We start from the raw sequence: 13,534 nt of genomic DNA on the forward strand, positions 1-13,534 counted from the left end.
CTACAAATAGGCGATGGATAGATCAACTTATAATTTACTTGTGTTCATGCTGCATTAAAATATATGACTCTCACCATATTTAAGATATCACTGTTCTTCTAAATCTATATATCTATATATATACATGAAATGAAAATTTTCACCTTATATAAATAAAAAATTGAAAAAATTTAGAATTTCTGTACACATGTATTTTGTAATTTTATGTCTATATACTGATATCTATCTCTATTCATTAACATTGCTCATTTTAGTCACTTAACATCTGAATGCATAATTATTTCCAAAGTAAAAACAGCAATAACTAATACAAATTTAAGCTTCTAATACACATTGACTCATATATGTGTAAGGGACACCATATCTTTTGAAGCCAAGATGATAATTGAGAATTGAATGCTTATTTAAAATCTCACACTTAATCTCCTCTCAGACCCTCTGTATGTATCGAATATTTCCATGGATCCACACCATTCTATCATCTCTTCATTGAGGACCAAGCCTTGGTCATGCGCACTCTCAGAGGAGAACTCCCCGATTTTAATCAGCAAATGAAATCCAGCAGGAAAATTCACAATGTTGTGGATATCATAATGTGCCATATGGTGTCTTGTTTCATGGAAGGAAACATCCTCCCCAGCACTGTTGGTAAATTGGATTTTCTTCAGGAGTGGATGAAGCTGGAGGGGAGGCACAATTGGAAAGAGGGAGAACATTCAGATTAGAGGTGGGAGGTGCACATGACTGAGAAATCCTTCTTTTGCCTCCTGTGTATCCTCAGGTTTTCTATTTGGTGGAGGCTGACTTTTGTCTGAATGATCATCATATCATTGTTCAAATGCAGGGAATTCTACACCCCAACACCCATTAAAATGATGGGGACCATTTGAATCCAGAGAAATCACAGGATGTGTCTCACAGGGTGGGTGACCATGAAAGATTATTAGAGGTTTAGGAAAGCTCATCTTAGTTTTCCAAATGTAAACAACATGGCTTTATATATGCAATATCTTGATTATTGTGATGGTTCCATAGGTGAGTGCAAACATGTGCACTTTTCAAAATATACCCCCTACCAAATAGAATGAAATCCTCTCTTTGACAAAAAATGGATGCAACTGGAGACCTTTATGCTTATGCTTACTGAAATAAACCAGTTCCAATCAGAAAATACAATTTGTTTTCTGTGATGTGTAGTAGTTACTATAGATGCAAAGAAAAACCCCACCATGTAGCAAAATGAAACTGATTTCTTGGATTTCATTTTTGCTTATCATCTTGTGTAAGTTCCTGTGGAACATGGTCTTTCGACTTTTCATTTATGAATCATTATGATTACTGTGGCATTATACCTGTGATTATAAAGGAAATTGAAATGATATTTTTGCAAAAATTAAAAAGAAAGGAAGGAGGGGAGAATGAGAGAGGGAGGGAAGGAAGAATGGATATCTTCTTAGAATTGTATCTATGAAATACATGAAATCTATTATGTTCATATCAATATTTTTTTACTTTAGCAAAATTTGGGCTGGCCTTGTGGTGCAGCAGGTGAAGCTGCTGTCCACAGTGCCTAGCATCCCTGTGAGTGCTGGTTAAATTACTGTTGTTCTACTGCTGGTTCAGGTCTCTGCCAATGTACATGGGAAAGCATTAGATGATGGTCCAACTGCTTGGGCCCCTACACTCACATGAGAGACCCAGTTGAAGCTCCTGCATCCTGGCTTAGAGTGTTCCCAATCCTGGTCCTTGCAGCCATTGTGGAGTGAATCAGCAGATGCAAGATCTGTCTCCTTTTCTCTTTCTATCTCTCACTCTCTTACAGTAACTTTGATTTTCAAATAATTTTTTTAGAGTTTAACAATATTGAATAAAATATCAGATGAATTCTGTTAAATAAATTAGAAATCCAAGCATAATTTTTCATAATAAAGTTTCTGGAACCTGACGTCCCTGGCTGCTGCTGGCAAGTCCAAACTTATAAACATGTGTATACAGTTTATGTGTAATTCTATTTGTATAATATTTTCAGTGAAATATCAGAAAACTTCCAACAGAGGCAAATTGATGGAAACAACCAAATTCAAGAAATACTCAGGAGCCCCAGTAAATTAGACCAGAAGAGAAATTCACCGCAACACATTGTGGCAACACTCAGCTCAGTGAAACACAAAGAAGAAATCCTAGGGCCGGCGCCGTGGCTCAATAGGCTAATCCTCCACCTTGCGGCGCCGGCACACCGGGTTCTAGTCCCGGCCGGGGCGCCGGATTCTGTCCCGGTTGCCCCTCTTCCAGGCCAGCTCTCTGCTATGGCCAGGGAGTGCAGTGGAGGATGGCCCAGGTGCTTGGGCCCTGCACCCCATGGGAGACCAGGAAAAGCACCTGGCTCCTGGATCCTGCCATCGGATCAGCGCGGTGCGCCGGCTGCAGCGGCGGCCATTGGGGGGTGAACCAATGGCAAAAGGAAGACCTTTCTCTCTCTGTCTCTCTCTCTCACTGTCCACACTGCCTGTCAAAAATAAAAAAAAAAGAAGAAATCCTAAATTGTGCCAGAGAGAAACGATGAATCACATTCAAGGATAATTTAATCAGACTCACCCCAGACTTATCGCAAACACTACAGGCAAGGAGATAATGGCATGATATATTCCAAGTTTTAAAAGACAAACAATGACAACCTAGAATACTATACCTTGAAAAGCTATCATATATGAATGTAGGGGAAATAAAGATTTTCTATGACAAACAGAAACTTTGTATCCTCACACCCAACCCTACAACACTGGCTCAAAGACGTGCTGCACACAGAAATACAGAAACAAGAACTTCACTACAAAAAAAAGGTGAATGTAGAAAATGAGCCAACTAAACTACAAACAAATCTCAAAATACATAAACAGCTTGTTTAAGGAACCATGACTGGAAAAAGACAGTATTTAATAATAGTCACAGTGGTCGCCCACCGCGCAGAAGCCAAGTTGCGGGACCGAGCCGCAGAAGCCCCAGGGTCTGCACGCCAGTGCTCCAAGGGGAGTGCATGCCACACAGACAACAGCGGGGAGACTTGGGACGCTCAGGGCTCCGAGTCCACACATCGGCGCTGGAAGGGGAGGTGAGCTCAATAACCCGAGACATTGGTGGGGAAACGGGGGTCAGAATCTAGAGGGGGGCCGGAAAGTGCAGCAAACTCACTACCGGAAAGAAGGAAAAAAAAAGCTTTGGGGTTTCTCTTCCCCCTAACCTTGCAAAGGTTACAAGGCTGCAAGGCTTGAAGAATTCCCAAGAGACAAAGAGCAGGCCTCCTCTCTGGATTTACATATCAATGGGGGAGAGCTAAGGAACTGAGTCACTACAATTCAGTAGCCTAGGCAACCCAATGGGAGTCCAGAGGAGCCAAAGACTGGAAGCTAAATACCATCAATTCTGCACAGCCATGCCCTGCGGTGTTACTTACCCCCTGAATAAATAAAATAAATAAATAAATAAAAAGAGAGAGATTTACCATGCATAACCTGAGGGTGTCACCTTTGCACACCCTTAACCAGGAAGAACCAAGCAGAGCTCTCAGGCCGCACCCATCTCAAGCCTCCAAGGCTCCTCCAACAGCAGGCAGTCCACTTAACACGGACACAGTATAAAAAAAAAAAAAGAAAAAAAAACGCACAGTGACGCAAGAAGAATTAACTATGCCGAGTAACAAACACAGAAATAGAGGGAGCAAGATCAACGATGACACTATGATGCCTCCAAATAAGCAAAACACCCCAAGCCAAGAGTATGAAGATGATGAGATAGAAGAAATGCAAGATACGGATTTCAAAAAAATTATGATAAGAACATTTAGAAGTTTTCAAAAGCAAATCCTTGAACTACAGAAATCCTTAATGGACAAGATTGAAAATCTCTCTCGTGAAAACGAAATTTTAAGGAAGAGTCAAAATGAAACTCAGAAACTAGTAGAGCAGGAAAGTGTTATAGTGAAGAGAAATCAAAATGAAATGAAGAGCTCAATAGATCAAATGACAAACACATTAGAAAGCCTTAAAAACAGAATGGGTGAAGCAGAAGAGAGAATATCGGACTTAGAAGATAGAGCACAGGAAAACATACAGTCAAACCAAAGAAAAGAAGAGGAAATTAGAAACCTAAAAAATATTGTTGGGAATCTACAGGATACTATCAAAAAAACCAACATTCGAGTTCTAGGAGTTCCTGAAGGCATGGAGAGAGAGAAAGGATTGGAAGGCCTTTTTAGTGAGATACTAGCAGAGAACTTTCCAGGTTTGGAGAAGGACAGAGATATCCTAGTACAGGAAGCTCATAGAACCCCCAATAAACATGACCAAAAGAGATCCTCACCACGACACGTGGTAATTAAACTTACCACAGTGAAACATAAAGAAAAGATCCTAAAATGTGCAAGAGAGAAACGTCAGATTACTCTCAGAGGATCTCCAATCAGACTCACAGCTGACTTCTCATCAGAAACCCTACAAGCTAGGAGGGAATGGCGAGACATAGCACAGGTGCTAAGAGAGAAAAATTGCCAGCCCAGAATATTATATCCTGCCAAGTTCTCATTTGTGAATGAAGGTGAAATAAAGACCTTTCATTGCAAACAGAAATTGAAAGACTTTGTGGCCACTCGTCCGGCCCTGCAAAAGATACTTAAAGATGTGCTACACTCAGAAACACAGAAACACGGCCATCAATATGAAAGAAGGGAAAGGAAGAACACCTACCAGTAAAAGAGCATGGGAAGCTCAAAGCATATACTAGAAAATATTTCCGGGAAAATGGCAGGGCAAAGTCACTACGTATCAATAGTCACATTGAACATTAATGGTCTGAATTCTTCAGTTAAAAGACACCGTTTGGCTAACTGGCTCACAGAACACAACCCAACTATTTGTTGCCTACGAGAAACACATCTCTCTAACAAAGATACATGCAGACTGAAAGTGAAAGGTTGGAAAAAGATATTCCATGCCAACAGAAACCAAAAAAAAGCAGGTGTAACCATATTAATATCAGACAAAATAAACTTTAATACAAAAACTGTTAAGAGAGACAAAGAGGGACACTATATAATGATTAAGGGTTCAATTCAACAGGAAGATGTAACTATTATAAATGTATATGCACCTAATTACAGGGCACCGGTCTATTTAAAAGATATGTTAAGGGACTTAAAGGGAGATTTAGATTCCAATACAATAGTACTGGGGGACTTCAATACTCCACTCTCAGAAATAGACAGATCATCCGGACAGAAGATAAACAAGGAAACAGCAGATTTAATTGACACTATTGCCCAAATGGATCTAACAGATATCTACAGAACTTTCAACCCTACATCTACAGACTTCACATTCTTCTCAGCAGTGCATGGAACCTTCTCTAGGATTGATCACATACTAGGCCATAAAGCAAGTCTCAGCAAATTTAGAAGAATTAGAATCATACCATGCAGCTTCTCAGACCACAGCAGAATGAAGCTGGAAATTAGCAACTCAGGAAACCCCAGAAAGTATGCAAACACATGGAGACTGAACAACATGCTCCTGAATGAACACTGGGTCATTCAAGAAATCAAAAGAGAAATCAAAAACTTTCTGGAAGTAAATGAAGACAACAACACAACATATCAAAACTTATGGGATACAGCAAAAGCAGTATTGAGAGGCAAATTTAGAAAATCCCATGAGAGTATTTCAGGCATGGAAAGCCAAGACACTCTGGCAAAAAGATCTCTGTGAGTGAGATCCCAGTGGAAAGAACAGGTCTTCAAAGAGGGAGCTGCCTTTCTCTGAAGGGAGGAGAGAACCTCCACTTTGACTATGACCGTGTCTAAACAAGATAAGAGTCGGAGAACTCAAGGGGCTTCCATAGCCTTGGAAACTCATGACTGGTGCATGGGGAGATTACTGATGCCATGAACAGGAGTGTCAATTTGTAAAGTCAACAACAGGAGTCACTGTGCACTTACTCCTCATGTAGGATCTCTGTCCTTAACGTGCTGTACACTGAGGCTTAATGCTGTAACGAGTACTCAAACAGTATATTTCACTTTGTGTTTCTATGGGGGTGCAAACGATTGAAATCTTTGCTTAATGTACACTAAACTGATCTTCTGTAAAAAAAAAAAAAAAAGAAATTATCAATTCCCAACTTGACTCTCACTGGGATTAAACATGACAATAGGTCTGATCTGATTTCATCATCATTTAAAAAAATCATCTATTATTTTTCACTTTATGTTTCTGTGTGGGAGCAAACTGTTGAAATACTTACTTAAGGTATACTAAGCTGATCTTCTGTATATTAAGATAATCAAAAATGAATCTTGATGTGAATGAAAGGGGAGAGGGAGTGGAAAGGGGAGGGTTGTGGGTGGGAGGGACGGTATGGGGGGGAAGCCATTGTAACACATGAGTCGTACTTTGGAAATTTATATTCATTAAATAAAAGATAAAAAAAATAATAAAAAAAACAAATTTATAGCAATAGGTGCCTATACAAAGAAATTGGAAAGGTACCAAATAAATGAGCATTCAGCGCACCTCAAGGACCTAGAAAAACTGCAGCAAACCAAACCCAAATCTAGTAGGAGAAGAGAAATAATTAAAACCAGAGAAGAAATTAACAGGATTGAATCCAAAAAAACATTACAAAAAATCAGCCAAGCGAGAAGCTGGTTTTTTGAAAAAATAAACAAAATTGACACCCCATTGGCCCAACTAACTAAAAAAAGAAGAGAAAAGACCCAAATCAATAAAATCAGAGATGAAAAAGGAAACGTAACAACAGACACCACAGAAATAAAAAGAATCATCAGAAATTACTACAAGGACCTGTATGCCAGCAAACAGGAAAACCTATCAGAAATGGATAGATTCCTGGACACATGCAATCTACCAAAATTGAACCATAAAGACATCGAAAACCTAAATAGACCCATAACTGAAACAGAAATTGAAACAGTAATAAAGGCCCTCCCAACAAAGAAAATCCCAGGACCAGATGGATTCACTGCTGAATTCTACCAGACATTTAAAGAAGAACTAATCCCATTTCTTCTCAAACTATTCAGAACAATCGAAAAAGAGGGAATCCTCCCAAATTCTTTCTATGAAGCCAGCATCACCTTAATCCCTAAGCCAGAGAAAGATGCAGCACTGAAAGAAAATTACAGACCAATATCCCTGATGAACATAGACGCAAAAATCCTCAATAAAATTCTGGCCAATAGAGTGCAACAACACATCAGGAAAATCATCCACCCAGACCAAGTGGGATTCATCCCTGGTATGCAGGGATGGTTCAACATTCGCAAATCAATCAATGTGATTCACCACATTAACAGACTGCAGAAGAAAAACCATATGATTATCTCAATTGATGCAGAGAAAGCATTTGATAAAATTCAACACCCTTTCATGATGAAAACTCTAAGCAAATTGGGTATAGAAGGAACATTCCTCAATATAATCAAAGCAATTTATAAAAAACCCACAGCCAGCATCCTATTGAATGGGGAAAAGTTGGAAGCATTTCCACTGAAATCTGGCACCAGGCAGGGATGCCCACTCTCACCACTGCTATTTAACATAGTTCTGGAAGTTTTAGCCAGAGCCATCAGACAAGAAAAAGAAATCAAAGGAATACAAATCAAGAAGGAAGAAATCAAACTATCCCTCTTTGCAGACGATATGATTCTGTACTTAGAGGATCCAAAGAACTCTACTAAGAGACTATTGGAACTCATAGAGGAGTTTGGCAAAGTAGCAGGATATAAAATCAATGCACAAAAATCAACAGCCTTTGTATACACAAGCAATGCCATGACTGAGAAAGAACTGCTAAGATCAATCCCATTCACAATAGCTACAAAAACAATCAAATACCTTGGAATAAACTTAACCAAGGACGTTAAAGATCTCTACGATGAAAATTACAAAACCTTAAAGAAAGAAATAGAAGAGGATACCAAAAAATGGAAAAATCTTCCATGCTCATGGATTGGAAGAATCAACATCATCAAAATGTCCATTCTCCCAAAAGCAATTTATAGATTCAATGCAATCCCAATCAAGATACCAAAGACATTCTCCGCAGATCTAGAAAAAATGATGCTGAAATTCATATGGAGGCACAAGAGACCTCGAATAGCTAAAGCAATCTTGTACAACAAAAACAAAGCCGGAGGCATCACAATACCAGACCTCAGGACATACTACAGGGCAGTTGTAATCAAAACAGCATGGTACTGGTACAGAAACAGATGGATAGACCAATGGAACAGAATTGAAACACCAGAAATCAATCCAAACATCTACAGCCAACTTATATTTGATCAAGGATCTAAAACTAATTCCTGGAGCAAGGACAGTCTATTCAATAAATGGTGCTGGGAAAATTGGATTTCCATGTGCAGAATCATGAAGCAAGACCCCTACCTTACACCTTACACAAAAATCCACTCAACGTGGATTAAAGACCTAAATCTACGTCCTGACAGCATGAAGTTATTAGAGAACATTGGAGAAACCCTGCAAGATATTGGCACAGGCAAAGAGTTTCTGGAAAAGACCCGGGAGGCACAGGCAGTCAAAGCCAAAATCAACTATTGGGATTGCATCAAATTGAGAAGTTTCTGTACTGCAAAAGAAACAGTCAGGAGAGTGAAGAGACAACCGACAGAATGGGAAAAATATTTGCAAACTATGCAATAGATAAAGGGTTAATAACCAGAATCTACAAAGAGATCAAGAAACTCCACAAAAACAAAACCAACAACCCACTTAAGAGATGGGCCAAGGACTTCAATAGACATTTTTCAAAAGAGGAAATCCAAATGGCCAACAGGCACATGAAAAAATGTTCAAGGTCACTAGCAATCAGGGAAATGCAAATCAAAACCACAATGAGGTTTCACCTCACCCCGGTTAGAATGGCTCACATACAGAAATCTACCAAGAACAGATGCTGGCGAGGATGTGGGGAAAAAGGGACACTAACCCACTGTTGTTGGGAATGCAAACTGCTCAAGCCACTATGGAAATCAGTCTGGAGATTCCTCAGAAACCTGAATATAACCCTACCATTCAACCCAGCCATCCCACTCCTTGGAATTTACCCAAAGGAGTTTAAATTGATAAACAAAAAAGCGGTCTGCACCCTAATGTTTATTGCAGCACAATTCACAATAGCCAAGACCTGGAACCAACCTAAATGCCCATCAACGGTAGACTGGATAAAGAAATTATGGGATATGTATTCTTTAGAGTACTATACCGCAGTAAGAAACACCGAAATCCAGTCATTTGCAACAAAATGGAGGAATCTGGAACACATCATGCTGAGTGAAGTAAGCCAGTCCCAAAGGGACAAATACCATATGTTCTCCCTGATCGGTGACAACTGACTGAACACCAAAAAGGAAACCTCCTGAAGTGAAATGGACACTATGAGAAATGGTGACTTGATCAGCATAGCCCTGACTGCTAATGGACAACTTAATACATTATCCCTCATAGTATTTTTTTTTTGTCTGTTCTACTTAATATGACTGGTTTAATTCTGTAATTATCACACAGTTATTCTTAAGTGTTGAAAATTAACTGAAATGTGATCCCTGTTAAACATAAGAGTGGGAATAAGAGAGGGAAGAGATGTATAATTTGGGGCATGCTCGGGCTGACTTGCCCCAATTGGTAGAGTTAGAAACATACCAGGGGATTCCAATTCAATCCCATCAAGGTGGCATGTGCCAATGCCATCTCACTATTCCAAGTGATCAATTTCAGTTCACAATTGATCATAATGAAAGGACTAAGAGTCAAAGGGAGCACATAAACAAGTCTAGTACCTGCTAACACTAACCGATAGAATAAATAAAGGGGAGAGTGATCCAACATGGGAAGTGAGATATTCAGCAGACTCATAGAATGGCGGATGTCCTAAATAGCACTCTGGCCTCAGAATCAGCCCTAAAGGCACTCGGATCTGGCTGAAAAGACCATGAGAGTATTTCAGGCATGGAAAGCCAAGACACTCTTGCAAAAAGATCTCTGTGAGTGAGATCCCAGTGGTAAGAACAGGTCTTCAAAGAGGGAGGTGCCTTCCTCTGAAGGGAGGAGAGAACCTCCACTTTGACTATGACCGTGTCTAAACAAGATAAGAGTCGGAGAACTCAAGGGGCTTCCATAGCCTTGGAAACTCATAACTGGTGCATAGGGAGATTACTGATGCCATGAACAGGAGTGTCAATTTGTAAAGTCAACAACAGGAGTCACTGTGCACTTACTCCTCATGTAGGATCTCTGTCCTTAACATGCTGTACACTGAGGCTTAATGCTATAACGAGTACTCAAACAATATATTTCACTTTGTGTTTCTATGGGGGTGCAAACGATTGAAATCTTTACTTAATGTACACTAAACTGATCTTCTGTAAAAAAAAAAAAAGAAGAAGAAATTATCAATTCCCAACTTGACTCTCACTGGGATTAAACATGACAATAGGTCTGATCTGATTTCATCATCATTTAAAAAAAATCACCTATTATTTTTCACTTTATGTTTCTGTGTGGGAGCAAACTGTTGAAATACTTACTTAAGGTATACTAAGCTGATCTTCTGTATATTAAGATAATCGAAAATGAATCTTGATGTGAATGGAAGGGGAGAGGGAGTGGGAAAGGGGAGGGTTGTGGGTGGGAGGGACGGTATGGGGGGGAAGCCATTGTAACACATGAGTCTTACTTTGGAAATTTATATTCATTAAATAAAAGATTAAAAAAAAAAGACAGGGAAAAAAAATAGTCACAGTGAATATAAAGGGCCTCAACTCTACAACCAAGAAAGACAGACTAGCGGATTGAATTAAAAAAGAGAATCTATCTATATGCTGCCTTCAGGAAACACACCTTATCAGCAAAGATGCATGCAGACTGAAAGTGAAAGGGTGGAAAAAGATATTTCAAGCTAACAGAAATCAAAAAAGAGCTGGGGTGGCCATCCTAATATCAGACAAAATAGACTTTAACACAAAAACTATTAAAAGAGAGAAAGAAGAGCATTATATAATGATTAAAGGATCAATCCAACATGAAGACATTACTATTATAAATGTATATGCACCTAATTACAGGGCACCTGACTACTTGAAAGAATTACTAAAGAACTTAAAGGGAGATATAGATTCAAATACAATGGTTACAGGGGAATTCAGCATGCCACTCTCACCAATGGACAGATCAACCAGACAGAAATTCAACAAGGAAACAACAGAGTTAATTGATGCTATAGACCAAATAGACCTAAGAGATATCTTCAGAACCTTTCACCCCACAGCCACAGAGTTCACGTATTTCACCCCAGTACATGGAACATTCTCTAGGATTGACCATATGCTAGGCCATAAAGGGAGCCTCAACAAATTCAAAAAAAAATTGAAACTATACCATGCAGCTTCTCAGACCATAGCACAGTGAAACTCAAAATCAACTACCCAAGAATCTCTACACCATATGCAAATACATGGAGAATGAACAACATGATTCTGAATGAACAGTGGGTCATAGAAGAAATCAAGAGAAATCAAAGGATTTCTAGAAACAAATGAAAATGAGAGCACAACCTATCAAAACTTGTGGGATACAGTAAAAGCAGTGCTAGGAGGAAAGCTTATAGCAATTGGTGCCTACATCAAGAAACTGGAAAGGAACCAAACAAATGACCTCTCAATGCACCTCAAGGATATAGAGAAACAGCAGCAAATCCAACTCAAACCAGGCAGAAGAAAAGAACTACTATATATTAGAGAAGAAATAAACAGAATTGAAACAAACAAACAAAAAAAAAAACAATACAAAAGATCAACAAAACCAGGAGCTGGTTCTTTGAAAAAATAAACAAAATAGACACACCATTGGCCCAACGAACTGACAAAAGGAGAGAGAAGACCCAAATCCATAAAAGTAATGATGGTAATTGAAATGTAACAACAGACACAACAGAAATAAAAAGAATCATCAGAAACCATTACAAAGAGATGTAAGCTAACAAATTGAGGAACCTGGAAGAAATGGATAGATTCCTGGACCCTTACAACCTTCCTAAACTGAGCCATGAAGATATACAAAACATAAACAGACCCATAACCATGAAAGAAATTGAATCATCAATAAACGCACTACGGAAAAAGAAGAGCCCAGGACCGGATGGCTTCACCACTGAATTCTACCAGACTTTTGAAGAACAACTAACCCCAGTTTTTCTCAAGTTATTCAAAACAATTGAAAGGGGGGGAATCCTCCCAAATTCTTTCTATGAAGCCAATATCATCTTTTCTTTTTGACAGGGGAGTTAGACAGTGGGAGAGAGAGACAGAGAGAAAGGTCTTCCTTCCGTTGGTTCACCCCCCAGATGGCCACTGCAGCCGGCATGCTGCACCGATCTGAAGATAGGAGCCTGGTGCTTCCTCCTGGTCTCCTGTGTGGGTGCAGGGCCCAAGCACTTGGCCATCCTCCACTGCGTTTTTGATCCACAGCAGAGAGCTGGACTGGAAGAGTAGCAACCAGGCAGAACCGGCACCCCAACTGGGACTAGAACCTGGGGTTCCAGTGCTGCAGGCAGAAGATTAGCCTAGTGAGCCATGACGCTGGCCACCAATATTTCCTTAATTCCTAAGCCCTGGAAAGACACAGCAGAGAAAGAAAACTATAGACCTGTCTCCCTGATGAACATAGATGCAAAAATACTAAACAAAATCCTGGCAAACCGAATCTAACTACACATCAGAAAGATCATTCACACGAACCAAGTGGGATTTATCCCTGGTATGCAGGGATGGTTCAGTGTTCGAAAATCAATCACATTAACAAGTTGAGAAACTGAAATCATATGATTATCTCAATAGCAGCAGATAAAGCATTTGACAAAATACAATACCCTTTCATGATGAAACTTTAAGCAAATTGGGGTTAGAAGGAACATTCCTCAACACAACTAAGGCAATTTATGATAAAATCATGGCCAGCATCATATTGAATGGGGAACAGTTAGAGGCATTTCCATTGAAACTGACATCAGACAGGGATGCCCACTCTCACTATTGCTATTCAATATAGTCCTAGAAGCTTTAGCCAGAGACATTAGGCAAGAAAAAGAAATTAAAGGAATACAAATGGGAAAAGAGGAAGTCAAACTATCCCCATTAGCAGATGACATGATCCTATGTATAGGGGATCCCAAAAATTTTTGTAAGAGAATATTGAATCTCATAGAAGAGTTTGGTAATGTAGCAGGATACAAAGTTAATGCTCAGAAATCAACAGGCTTTGTATACACTGACAATGCTGTGGCCGAGCAAGAACTTCTAAGATAAATCCCAATCACAATAGCCACAAAATATTGAAGTACGTTGGGATAAATTTAACCAAGGATATCAAAGACCTCTATGAGGAAAATTACAAAACACTAAAGAAAGAAATAGAAGAAGAAACAAAAAAATGGAAAAATCTGCCATGTT

General features: G+C 39.3%; 1 protein-coding gene across 1 annotated transcript in view; it reads right to left on the reverse strand.

Annotated features, from left to right (window-relative positions):
• LOC149121486 (vomeronasal type-2 receptor 116-like) overlaps positions 1-13,534 on the reverse strand; it is a 37,509-nt gene that overhangs the window by 3,848 nt on the left and 20,127 nt on the right. The window contains exon 5 of the mRNA XM_089315534.1: positions 417-674. Within this exon, the coding sequence (XP_089171660.1) occupies positions 417-674 (258 nt within the window). The remainder of the gene's footprint in view (positions 1-416; positions 675-13,534) is intronic.

The sequence above is a fragment of the Oryctolagus cuniculus genome, chromosome 16 (assembly GCF_051225735.1).
Source record: "Oryctolagus cuniculus isolate XC-2025 breed Fujian yellow rabbit chromosome 16, ASM5122573v1, whole genome shotgun sequence".
Taxonomy (NCBI): Eukaryota; Metazoa; Chordata; class Mammalia; order Lagomorpha; family Leporidae; genus Oryctolagus; species Oryctolagus cuniculus.